The sequence below is a fragment of the Ascidiella aspersa genome, chromosome 1, assembly GCF_963924565.1.
Source record: "Ascidiella aspersa chromosome 1, kaAscAspe10.2, whole genome shotgun sequence".
NCBI lineage: Eukaryota > Metazoa > Chordata > Ascidiacea > Phlebobranchia > Ascidiidae > Ascidiella > Ascidiella aspersa.
In genome coordinates this window covers 13,451,389-13,464,801 of record NC_139447.1, presented here as the reverse complement: position 1 = coordinate 13,464,801, position 13,413 = coordinate 13,451,389, and the positions used below count along the sequence as shown (strand labels likewise).

Genomic DNA, 13,413 nt, shown 5'->3' with positions numbered 1-13,413 from the left:
CTACTGTTTAGTTAAACACTTTTGCTATAACTTTGCTTTTGAATTAATAAATATAAGCCGATTTATTTCTGCAACACTTTTATGTTTTTACTATAAAACACTTACAAACGTTATTTAGTATTCTATGTTTTGCCTTGTGATTGACCAGGGATGTACAGGGCAAGTGATAAAGTTTTTGTAAGGTTATTTAGGTTTTTTTTCTATAAAATAACAAAAAAAAACTATTTTTTTTGAAATAATAAAAAATGCTTTCGGCGGTGGTCTAGAATCCTACCACTTGTTTTGTCAGTAACGAAACTAGTAGGGTTTCTCTTTTTCCCGGATTTCTTTACTCCCGGGAAACGGGATTGAAATATTAAAATTCCCTGCAATCCTGACTAAAAAATTGTAAGTCATTTATGTTCTGTAGTATTGCTTCTGCAATCCTACAAGACCTTCACGTATTAAAGGCTGCACCCTTATTATATGGGCCGAAAATTTATTTTCGGGACATATCTTGTTTTTGCCGTTATTCTTTTTTGGTTTCCTATGGTTTCCTATGGTTTGTTTCAGACCGAGTTTTGTCCGAAGCTTTATAGAAAAAGTAGACATCGTAGAACCTTCAAATTTTCAGACATGGCGTAGAGTGGTATGTAGGTGCTTTGTAAAAGTTTATGAGGCTGCACTCCCAGGGGCCTTTGCTTGGGGGGTAAAAACCTGAAATATTGCGTTTTAGCACTTTGTAGCTAACGACAGCCATCTAGCAGCAGAAAAACTTTCATACAGAATTCGTTCATATTCGCTTGCTTTGTCCAGCTCGCGTCGCGACGAGGCGGCTGCTGGCATCCCTGCTGCGCCCTATTGTCCCGCGCGTGCAACATTTGTGTTGGAAGTGGCTTGCCTAGTAAAACTATGCACATGCGACTTGCCTTTCATAAAGAGGCCTCTCTAAGTAAAAAAACCTATTGCTCTTACAACACAAAATATTTTACCACCGCAAATTTAAATGCGAATCCTACAGGCAGTGTACACATCTCTGTTAGCACATGTTGTAATTGTTGCACCATTCAAACATATCAACACCAGGTCTAAGCAAATATAATTATACAAGGGCCGCAACAACAAAAAGCTTAAGTTTAACGCATTCTTAACGACGACGTTACAAAGCTACGTCATAACATGGCGTCATAAATAAATAAATCTTGCGTTTATTCGATTTAAATTGGCAAAACTTTCAATATAAAACGTGGCTTATTAGGCACATAAACGTGTTTGCATATTGCTCAAAACTACAGATTTAAACTCTGTTTCAACAGTGATTGCTCAGACCAAGGCATGGTAAAAATTTACACAGTAAAAGTTGGAAAAAGTATAGCAAACCATAGACGTTAAATCATTTAGAGAGATCAAAATGTAATAACATGGCCGTAAGCATTATCTACGTAAAATTTAATTGATCAAATGTATGTTTCGATCATTTGCCAAAATCTACGCCATATTTGAACCCCCTTCGCTTCAAAGCCATAAGTTATTATATTATTATACACAACTTATAATTGTGTGTAGATATGTTGGATTGGAGTAACATACAGAACAGGTGCAAATAGCAAATATTCTCCAAATACGATGTTTCCAATATTCTCCAAATCGTATTTCATCGTATTGTCGCGGTAATACACAAAGAGGTAAGGCCGTGAATAAAGTTTCACCCACCGTACAATTAACGGAGGGAAGCATTTCGAGTAGGGATGTTCAAGGCAGAATATCGGCGACACATTTATAATGCTTGCTTTAAATGCGGCGTCAGCATTTTTTGGGGCAACCAATTACTTCGCGATAAGCTTCGCCTAATAATTAAGTGTCAATAGGGTGTATTTACCGCCGCAAGTTTAAATGCGAAATTTTAAGGCAGTTTACGCCTCTCTGTTAGCACCTGTTGTGCATCTTGCTCCAACCAGCATACCAACATCAGGCCTAAACTTATCTAGCAAAACTTTCGATTTAATAGTTTGCGTATTAGGCACGTAATAGTGTTTTTCATATTGTTTGAAACGACAGATTTAAAGCCTGTTTTAACAGTGATTGCTCGGACCAAGCTATGGTAAAAAATTACCTAGTGAATGTTTGCAAAAGTATAGCAAACCATAGGCGTTAAACCATTTTTAGTCTTTAAGAGAATGATAATATTTGATTTTCAAACACGTAAGCTGGTCAAAATTTAATAAAGTAGCCATATGCATTATCTAAGTAAATTCTATTTATCAAATATATGTTTCGATCATTCCCCAAATTCTACGCCATATTTGAACCCCTTTCGCATCAAAGGCATATTTTAAGTGGGGAAGTTTTCGGCCCATATCTGTTTTTGCTTGCAGAAACAAGTTAAGGAAAATGAAAAACAAAATATATAATATAAAGTACACAATACAAAATATTAAAAAAAAAATTAAAAAAAAAAAAATTAAAATAAAGTAAAAATTGAAAATAAACACTAAGCCCTGAAAATATATCCCCTGACAAAATATACAACAACCGCACCCCCGTCTAGTTAGTATTATTTTAAAATGAACGCGCATGCTGGGTGCATTTTTATTGGTAGAATAAATTTAATTAGGTTTTTCCGCTGGTAAGCTTAAATAAACCAACTTAGGCAATGACTTCCATACCTTTAGTAATATGTTTTTTCTTTATACCTGTCAAAAACGACAATTTTTAAGTTTTGCTATGTTGCCTAATAACCTGGGATTATAAAAATTTCCTGTCAAAACATTCCCGGAGCGGAACCCTACAAACCAGTCGTCAAAATAAAAAGGCAAACTGGAAAAAAATATAATAAGAAAGAGGTAATTTATCAGGACATCAAAGTAGTTTAAATCGACATATAATCTTTATTGGGTGCGAGCGTAATAGAGATCCCGTCAATAGCTTATATCAGGGGTTGGGAACCTATGGCTCGCCCACTAAAAGTATAGCAAGTGCACCTGCAAGTTTTTATCAACCTTCTAAAAGTGCACCCTGAAAAAAATTTTAACTGCACCCCAAATATGTAAAACGCTTGTGCGGCATACATTTACAGTGCAATGTATGTAATACAGAGTGCTTTGGAATATAAAAGTTAAAGTGCACCTCAGGTGCATTTTTTTACTTTCGTTTCAGTCGTGCACCCGTGAGCCAGGATGGAAAGTTTGGCCTGCGCGGGGGATTCATCTATTCATTCCCCGCGCAGTAGCACTTTCAGCCGCGGTCACAGCCGCGCATTTTATAGAAAATGTGTTCAGCCGCGCAAATCTGACTCGAGCAAACGCGCAAAACTTCAGCCGCGCAGACTTCTGTATGTAACTTAACAAGCACAAAAAAAATTGGCGGGCCGCATACTGAAGTTGCATAACATTTTTTAACGCTAGTTTATAAGACGTATATAATATACATCATATAGAATCACCTGTGAAACGCAAAAAACGCACAGTTCTGCGATTTGGTCACGCATCAGTGGACAACGGTCACGTGTTTAGTGACGTCAAATTAGGCAATATCGAGTAATATTGCATATTTAATGCTATACTATCCAACTTTTTAAATATTTACCTGCGCACTGCGCCCGCACACCAACCAAAAATTGCGCAGTGATTCAAGTATTTTATGAACGCTGTAAGTTTAATATAAATTCGCAATTTACAACTTTCGGAAGCCTGATGGTTTATTTTTAGCCGCGCAAGTTCAAGTCGAAATTTTATTTTCAGCCGCGCATTTTTTCAGCTGCAAAACATCTCCCCCACGCAGTATCCAAAGTTTCCAATCTGGCCCGTGAGCACTGCTGGAAAGTATGGCAGATCTCGACGAGATCTCGCGGGTGCACGGCCGAAAAAATCCGTGTGACCGGGTACAACAAAGGGCAAAAAAGTGCACCTCAAGTGCACTTTATGATTTTAGGATGCATTCTGTATTGCATACATTGCACTGTAAATGTATTCTGCCCAAGCGTTTTACATATTTCGGGTGCAGTTCAGATTTTTTCGGGGTGCACTTTTAAAAGGTTGAAAAAATCTCGCAGGTGCACTTGCCATACTTTTCACAGTGGCCTGTGAGATCTAGTCGAGACCTGCCATACTTTCCAGACTGGTGTACAAACTGATTTTAGCAAACGTGTTGTGAAGGCATTTACTCCACAGTTGTAAGGCTGTGATGTTGAGCACAAATAAAAATGTCAAGGGCAAAAATTAAACATTGCGATATCGTGTTTGAAAAGATGTGACGACACTCAGTACAACGGCAATATTTCAAAAACATTATCAATTCGCGGAAAAAGTTTGAGTCCCCCTGTTGCTAGCATGTTATCCAATTATATAAAATAGGCCTATGGATAAAAAAAGTTGGGGCATGCACCCGGTTAAGAACCGCTGCTATAGACTAACTAGACAAGCTTCTGTAAGCAATAACAACATAGCCTACCATACAGTAACACTAATAGTAGGCTAGGCCTACAAAACTCACACCTTTGCTTCATTAATTCGCCTTTATAAATCGGGGTTCTGTTGCCATTTTTCGGACGCAATGTTTGCAATAACAATCAAGAAGGTAGGGCTGGTAAGGCAATTTGTTTGAAAACCTGTTTTAAACCAACATTTCATGGCTTTAGTATATTTTTGGAAATAAATACAACGTCTCGCCTAGAAGTCTTGTTAAAAGTATAAGCAACTAACTCGAAATGCGAAAAAAAGAGGACATTTGGACATTTTTGAGCATCCTCGGAGGAACATTCATTTTGCTTGAGAATAAAGGACAAATCCTCCTAAAAGAGGACATGGTTGGCCTGCCATATATGGCTCTTTTGACTAAGCCATATATATATATTTTTTTGATTGAAAAAATGCTTTGATTTTGAAAGCTGGAAGGCTAATGGCACCAAGTAGTGCCTGCGATTTAGGTTCTAAAATGTTTGTCAAAACTATGCACATGTGCAGTTTAGTAAGTATTAAATTTGGTTCGTGATTTTGCGAAGTGCAAGTTTTTTAACTACACATTTTAATAGTTCTCGGTGTGTAGGCCCATACAAATTGATCAGAACAGTGTGTTACAGTCGACAGGAAACTAAGTTGTGCCTAGGGTTGGACTGGAAAATGTTAATCAATTTTTTTTACAAAATTAAGGTTATATTATGTTATCTTACTAAAATTTATATTATGATTAATCCGTACAGTGCACCCCGGTGCTGGTCCCCAAATATTTACTCCTTTAAAAACTTGATGTTTTATTATTTTAAGACTCTAAGTTGTTTAACTGAATCATGAATGAGTGGGATTCAATAGTTGGATCAAGAAACAACTATGGATCTTCATATGGGTCATGTGTGCATTCAATTATAAAGACTACAACGAATTTCAAAACGCATATTATCAGTGAAACCGACACAGTACAAGGGATTGCTTTGAAATATGGTATCTCTACAGCTGAACTGAGACAAGTGAATAAATTGTATAGTTCCGATTCTCTGTTTTTAAGAAGAGATCTCCGAATTCCAGTTTCAATCCTTTCAAGCGAAATTTCCCCACAAACTTTTACGAATAAACCTAATAACACTGTTACTAATACCCAAGAAAGCATCAATGCTATTCCAAAATATAAATCTTCATTGGAAACAAATGTAAAAACAGGCATTAAAAACGAAACAAATAAAGGAAATTTTGAGGCCCAAGAAGTTGATGCGAAGTCTTTTTTGCAAAAACTCGACTCACAAATTTTGGCTGGAAAAAATGCTATTAAAGAACTAAAAGTTGAGCCAACTGATGAATATGATTTAAGCAAGAGTAAAGGATGTCGAGCGAAGATGTTGACTAACAATGAATATCATAAGAATCATCAAAAATCCATGTTTTCTCACTCTCCAACAAAATCTAATCATTTATTTGAATTGTAATGCTTGCCGTGACTATTCTTTTATATTTCACTGTGAGACATGTGCATGTTCATGTACTTATGGTGTTTATGCATGGTGTGGTATGGCGCTGCCTTTCTTTTTGTTTTAAGCAATAGATAAATGTTAGTATCATGTAATATTTTATTGGAGCAGCCTTGAGTTTATAATCAAGTGCTTAATCAAGTTGCTTGAAGCAAACAAAAATTATGCCCCCTTAATTAGAATTTAACTAAGTTAAAAATTCTAGATCTGAACTTCAAACTACTTACAGTTATCATTTAAAGAACATAGCAGTTACATGTTTTATAATAAGAACATCTGAGTTTTGACTTTTATTTCTTTATAAAATTGCGGGGTACAACTAGTGTTTTCTTATGTGCTCTTCCTGGTCACTTTCCTGTTGTATTTCTGTGTACTATTAAATTGTTTTTGTTTTTTTCTATGTCTACTGTCTGTGTTGCTTTTTCAACTATTCAAGAGCACCCATCCTGTTATCACGCCATGCTTTTTTGTTGAACACACATTGTTTTTACACATTATTTTGTTAAACATTATGACTCAACACGAGTTCTGCTTATACTTTATTGAAATCTTGTTAAGAATAATTTTTATTTATATATGTCACACATTTAGGCATTACTAAATCAAGCAATTGTTATATTCATCTTTCAAGTTCAACGTACCTTTTATGATAGCTCACATGCATCTAGTTATGTTGACATATGACATTTTAGTTTTAACTGTGACTTGTTGTATTTTATTAAGATACAAGTGTCGTTCTTTTAATTGTTGTACTGAATGTTTTCAATGTCTCTCTTTTCAGAAAAAAATGTCCAGGCAAGCTTAAGTTTGTAGCTAAAATGAGTTTTTCCTTGCTTCCACTGCTTTTAAATGACTTTAGAAATGGTAAGTGTACTTTTTTTATTTTTTTTTTATTTAATTTGTTTTTTAGCCTAAGCTAAAAATTGTAACCAAAGATAAATCAATACCTTCAAATGGTTAATCCAATGAAATGCAACAAACAAGTATATTTTGCTAATATTTTGTTCTTTTACTTCGTACAAATAATGGAAACATTTATTTTATTAGTTTACATAATTTATTTTTGTGCCTGACATCACCAGTAGTTTTGCAGAGATACAGTGCACATGGAAAATTTATTTTAAGGAAATGTGAAATCAATTTCACTGCGTTTAATTGTCATAATGAGAATATGTTGTTAAAATTAGGTTATTTGGAGCTTTAAGCTATAGACGACTAAAAAAATACATTTAATAGTCTCATCAAAATCGCATAAAAAGCTCATTATCGGCCTTCAATATCCTTGATGAAAAGATTTTTATTTAACCTTGTTTGTGTGATCCCATCATTGTAGTTTTCTATTGTTATTTTCTTGTTGTGGTCTGTGTTTTATACTTTTTTATTATTCATGAATTATTAAAAACAGAATAATCCCAAATAATGGTCCCAGTGTGTTGTAAGTTTAAACCTCACCACAGGCTAGTTGTTTTTCTAGGTTGGCCTTACTTGCACTACAAATCCTGATCAGGCCGACTGATATGTAGGCATCTTGTGAATCCTAAAAATTTAAAAAAATTCGCCACTTAGCTGAACTCCAATCTTATGATGTAAAAGGAGAAACATATATTATGTCTTAATGGGTTATAAAATGGATGACTAGAAAACAGTAGTGCTGCTAGGTCTATAGTCCTTGATATTGATGTTAGCAGGATAGAGAACACTAAAAGAGGCTTTCACAGAGGAATGAACTGACGAGCAATTAAGCGACTGATCTGTTATTCGTGCTAAGCACCAAAAAAACATTATTTTTTTATCAAGTTATTGTCAACTTTGTCATACAAAATATTTCCTAAAAAGAGACTTGCTGATTGAACCCATTAAAAGTTTATCACTTAGAGCTGAATGGCTACAGCTGAACTCCGTAAAAAGATCACAAAAAGTGCAAAAATCATATATTTCTGGTATGGCTTTGTGGCATTTCCTGGAATATATTTTAAAATAAAATAATAATGTTTCAATTAACAAAATCCTTACATTTTTTTCGGAGTGTAACAAAATATAAAACTATTTGTTAAATTTATTTAAAACAACTTAGCAATAGTCATTTTTTAAGGGTTTCTTGATAATCACATTAAGTACATGGTTTTTACATATTTAAATCTTTAAAACGTGGTTTAACATATGATTAATTGCTTTAAAAAAGAACAAAAGTTTTTCCAATTAATTCTTCCATATTTCCACATAAAATATATAAATATTTTGCATCAACGTACCATGCCAACACTTTGTCATACAGTCTCATGTCAGGTAGTTCTGATTTACAGCTTTAATAAGAAAAAATCTGACTTGGTTATTTTTTGAGAATCTTCCACGTTAAATCAATTGTTCATTTTTCTATTACATAAAATAGAATTATGTTTATTCACAATACATCAAAATTTTTATCTAAAAGTGTATGTGAAGACGCCCCTGCAAGTGCTAGTTATGAGATGAACCTGCTAGTCGTAGTTTGCCAAATTATTGTTTTATTCGTTTTTTTGCAGCTTCTGTTGTTGCTATACCCAAGCGTTTCCGATATCATAGGGACAAACGACCGATTAACAGACACCGAAAGCTGATTATGCAAGTTGTCATGCCTAGGTTTGGCCAAAAAAGAGAAAGGTACATTCCACCGTATCTACAGAACAAAAAAGGACAAATTAGTATGGAGGATAAAGGACCCAAGGTAATATAAGCAAATACATCTACAAGTTTAATTTTATTAAACTACTCCATCTGGAGCCATTGGTGACGCTTTTTCTGTTTTTAAGATTTTCTAAAGCCATTTCCTTTTAAAAAATAAGTCTGTTTTAGGCCTCATCAGAAAATTTATTGCATAACATTTTTATCTTATTTTTAAATTTACTTTTATTGATTTTCTGAAAACAATTTTAAACAACAAAATAGATATTCAAGTAAATAATTGTGAATAAAATGAAAGTTTACTTGTATTACAAATCAGTTTTTGAAGAATTTACTTTGGTTAATTTTATTGTTCAAAGTTGGCTACATTAGTTGGATATTTTGTTTTACTGCTAAAACAATGTTTTATTAACCTTGTTGAAACAAAGGTATTAAGCACCTCCTGGTTATTACTTTAAAATCCTCATTTTGCAGTTATATGGATTGGATGTTGTTTTACACAAAGAACTACAAGAAATCATAAACAACAATTCCATGTTTTGTATATGCTTAAGAACTTATATGCCTTCAGATGATATGTATTACAAAGTACAATATGAGCTCAGAGAACATAACATGGATATGCAGGTATCTACTGGCTATCTTAGAACATGACTGGGCAATAAGTCAATCATTTTAATAACTGCTTTAAATAGTTTCATTTGTCTTTGTATAAGGTGATTTCTGTAAGCTTCTAAGATACTATCATTGGATTATATTAAACCTCTTTATTTAGTTGATCCTTAAGGTTTTGCAGGCTAACTTTAACTAGATTAATTTTGTCTGCAGAGATACCCGAATCGCTTGATGAAATTTACCCTTCAAGGTACCCCATATGCAAGATTATTACAGCTTGTTGCTGGTCAAACAGCGATTATTTTTGGGGAGCCAAACATAAAGGAAATGCTACCAATCCTAAAGCGAAACATGTACCTTTTACTTCTTGGTAAGAATTTTTTCATAACTTGTTTTTATTATTTTTTTTTTAGTAACTGAATTGTGCTAAGCAATTTACTCACATTTGTCTTTATAATCGGGGCTGGGTAAAATGTTACCTAACAATGCTCATATAAGTGTAAGCCAATATTGTAAAACAAAAACATTGCAAAAATGTTCAAAGAAATGTTCAATAGGTTAAACTATAAAGTCCTTTTACATTCTGGTGTGATTAAACCAGTGAAACTTTTTTGTTTTTAAAGAAACGATGTATGCTCATGTACTTTACTATTAATGCAAAGCTTAAGCTCACATATTGGATAATATAAGATCAAATCGTTGATTGGAGCCAAGCTCACATGCAATGTTATGTAATGATAATGCAATAATTTTCCGATCTAATAGAAAACTGTAACATTTAGAAATGGCTTCATGACCCACCTAAAATAGCTTTTGCGAAGCACTGCCCTCTAAGACCCACATCACAGCAATAACTTGCTAACATGTGTAAATAATAATAAAAACTCTTCCAAATGTTTAACATTCTTAAAAACTGTCATTTAAAGGAGTTGTATCAACTGTAATACATGTCCAGGTTGTAGCCAAAACCTAATATTTTGTCAATATAGTGAGTACAATCCAACATTACACAATGAACTCTCCAGCAATTGGTCCTGTTTTTTAAAAAGCATTGTTGTGAGTTAGTAGTTCTACTTTGTTTGATTAACGTGACCTGTTAAGCAGTCATATAGTGTACTGTGAAGTGTACTGTGAAGTGTACTGTGAAATACAACGTTACTATTGCCATAACAAATGCTTGACGATTACGCTGTTCATAACCTCGCTGAATAATGGCCTTAAATTGACCTAAGTAACCCTGTAGCGCATTTTGTCTGAGACCAGCACGTTTTACAGGGAACGTTACTTTTGCAATTTAACGCTGTTAAGAAAATTGCGAACTCCGCACCTGGCATTTCACATTGGTCGCTCTCCCAATAAAATTAATTGACACTTAATTATTAGGCGAAGGTTAACGCGAGGCGCGAAGTAGTTGGTCGACCGAAGACATGCTGACACTGCACTACAAGTCTATATTAAAAACAAGCCATATAAATGTTTTGCCGCAGCGACAGGCCTTTACCTAAACTTGCCACTCCCGTATGTACAATTTGACGCAATTGTCGGCGGTAAAACATTAAACTATATCGGATCCAATTTACCGAAATAAAGGGCAGAATTGAATACGAATCCTAATTGGCTACTTTAAACATCCCTATTCGTTGCACTCCAATCACATTCAAAAAATGGTAACAAGTAGCTGTACAATAGAGCAAAATTGTAACCCACAAGAATTTTTATATATAACGTGAAAGTTGACACCCTTAAGCATTAAAAAGCAGCCCAGTGTGTGAAGTGACAACCAAGAGGTTAGACAAAATGTGAAGTGAGACATACTTACATCACAAAAATGTGCAATATGTTCTTAGGTTTTTTGAGAAATATACAACACATTTGAGCAAGCCAGTAACAAAACAACTTGCTGTAGTCCAGCTTTACATAATAAATGCAATAGAGTTCAATTTGTTAAAAAAACTTAACTTTCTAGCAATCTTGTTTTATTGGTTTATGTTTGGAAGGCCATATTTTACCTAAGCCCCTAATTAACATGAAATGGTAAAATACCTGCTATTAAACTTGAAGGTACAGTTTTCATAATCGATTCTACATTCATTATATTACTTGTATAAAAAAAATTCATGTCTCTGATCACCGCCACCAATCAAGTTATAATATGTAGTACGTACTGTTTATTAGGTTAGAGTGGAGCAGAATACTAAAAAAATAGTTTATGCTTTTAGGGGGCCTTGTTGACGGAAAGTACATGAGCCTAAGAGAGCTTCAGGACTACGCCACTTTGGGTACCCTTGATTCGACCCGTGGTCAGTTGTCTGGTCTTTTGACGTCACTAGTCTCTTCCACGCATCACTTGCTTCAGCGACCTACCGTATCGCTGTCGTCATCACTTACGCAGTACGAAAAAGACTTGTCGGAACAACCACAGACCTAACATTGGCGACCGGTTGTACTACTGTAAAGTTGCTATTGTTCTCTTAACCTCGTGGATGGCGTTGTCGCGAGTTTGGCTGTTGGCGGACGCAGCAAAAATAATAACGTTTTTTGTTGAAACTATCGTGGTGCAGTTTTAGCGAAAGTATTTAAAAGCTAGCCTTGCTTCGAATATACAATCGTTCGTCTACCTACTTCCTAATTTACGTCACAAATGGCGATGTTCAAAGTAAATAACAAATTCTAGTAGATTTCATATGAATATTGTATTAAAAAATATTTTCCTTAAGGTTAGAATTCTAAACATCTGCCATTCAAAGTACTTGTTTAAACTGTGATGAAAAACTACAGTCAATTAAAACTAAATGAGAAACATGATACAAATACCAGATTGTTGCTGAAACTTGTTTTTTTTTGGTATATACAAACTTAATATATTATGAAGTCAAATATTTTGCTGCAAAAAATAAAAATACTACTGCCAGTAGCCCAGTAATACGTAACCAATACTTTGCATTACGCCGTGTTTAGTCTTGCTAAATACTGGCCTTTAAAAATTGCGGTTAAAGTAACCCCGTAGCGCATTCTGTCCCAGCCAGCGGCGCCCGTAGAAAATTTTCCAGGGGGGAGGCAAACTTTAACTTAGGGAATTTCCCTATTTTACGCATTAAGTTAATAAATAATGACGTCATTAAAACAGTGACAGCATGACGTCATAGAATGGTGATTGCAGATGTAAAAAAAATCTCAGAAAACAGCCAAATACGTCCAGCAAAAGCGAGCACGTGCGGCGTCGACAATCCTGTCAGGCGCCAGCTGCGAAACCACAGTGTGCAATCGTTAACTTCAGGCAAAAAAACAACAAACCAAGACCTTAAAATATGTGTGTTTAATTGTGGTAGAATCATACATAATTCGACTATGAGCAGCGCAGTTTTTAAGTTCCATGAACGGAACTAGCGCTAAATTTCAAGTACGCCTTTCACCACGTGCAATACTACAAGAAGATCGTTTCACCGGGTGTTATTATGCCACGATTAGCGCAACATCTGCGCCAAGCTGTGTGCCAAGTCAGCTAAATTACAAGCTGTGGTTGAGGGGAAATTAGTTGCGTCCATTGCACACTTAGCACGTGGTCTTAGAGTATGCGTAAAGAGCATAATTTTGCATTAACTATCATTACTTACCTCCTTTTAAGAATCTGCTTCAGTTAAACAAATGTCGATGTTACACCAACATCGGATATTAGTGCAGAGACCGAACAGCTAGGAACATACTGCGTATAACTCGACGTTTTTTAGCGAGAAAAAAAGAAAAAAGGTTTGACTAAGCGTTGTCAATTATTGTCGAATACACAATTGCTAATCAGTCAACCTAAAGTCCTAAACATATAACGAAAGAGACAACTATCCAGCGTTTACGGTCGACCAAACTAAAGACGAAAAACGGCGTTTTGCGCTCGCATTTTAATTTAAGACGCGTGACCCAATTACTTTAAGAGCACGCCGCTTCGAACAATTTGTTAAACCATGACAAAAACGACCAAAAAACGATAATATCACTTACAAAAAGGGTGAGGTTAGACCTGACGCCGCTATACATGGCTACGTTTAAGCACTATAAATATGTCTCCACAGTGACAGGCCTCAATCAAAACTTGCCACTCGCGTATGTGCAATGGTACTATTCTACTTCAAACCTCCGTTAGGTACAACATTTTAATGAGGTTGTTTGTAGTGTTTAATATAGTTAAACTTTCTGACCTGCTTCTAAAA

General features: G+C 34.9%; 2 protein-coding genes across 2 annotated transcripts; both read left to right on the top strand.

Moving 5' to 3' along the window:
• The first annotated feature begins 5,242 nt into the window (after positions 1-5,242).
• On the top strand, positions 5,243-6,687 carry LOC146167872 (lysM and putative peptidoglycan-binding domain-containing protein 2-like). The gene has a single exon (XM_083389191.1). The coding sequence runs from the start codon at positions 5,264-5,266 to the stop codon at positions 5,891-5,893; it is 630 nt and encodes a 209-aa protein (XP_083245317.1). The 5' UTR covers positions 5,243-5,263; the 3' UTR covers positions 5,894-6,687.
• A 63-nt stretch (positions 6,688-6,750) lies between these two features.
• On the top strand, positions 6,751-12,025 carry LOC146167871 (large ribosomal subunit protein uL10m-like). Its single transcript, XM_083390103.1, has 5 exons — positions 6,751-6,799; positions 8,458-8,639; positions 9,071-9,223; positions 9,425-9,581; positions 11,431-12,025. The coding sequence occupies exons 1-5, from the start codon at positions 6,754-6,756 to the stop codon at positions 11,637-11,639; spliced, it is 747 nt and encodes a 248-aa protein (XP_083246229.1). The 5' UTR covers positions 6,751-6,753; the 3' UTR covers positions 11,640-12,025.
• The last annotated feature ends 1,388 nt before the right edge of the window (positions 12,026-13,413 follow it).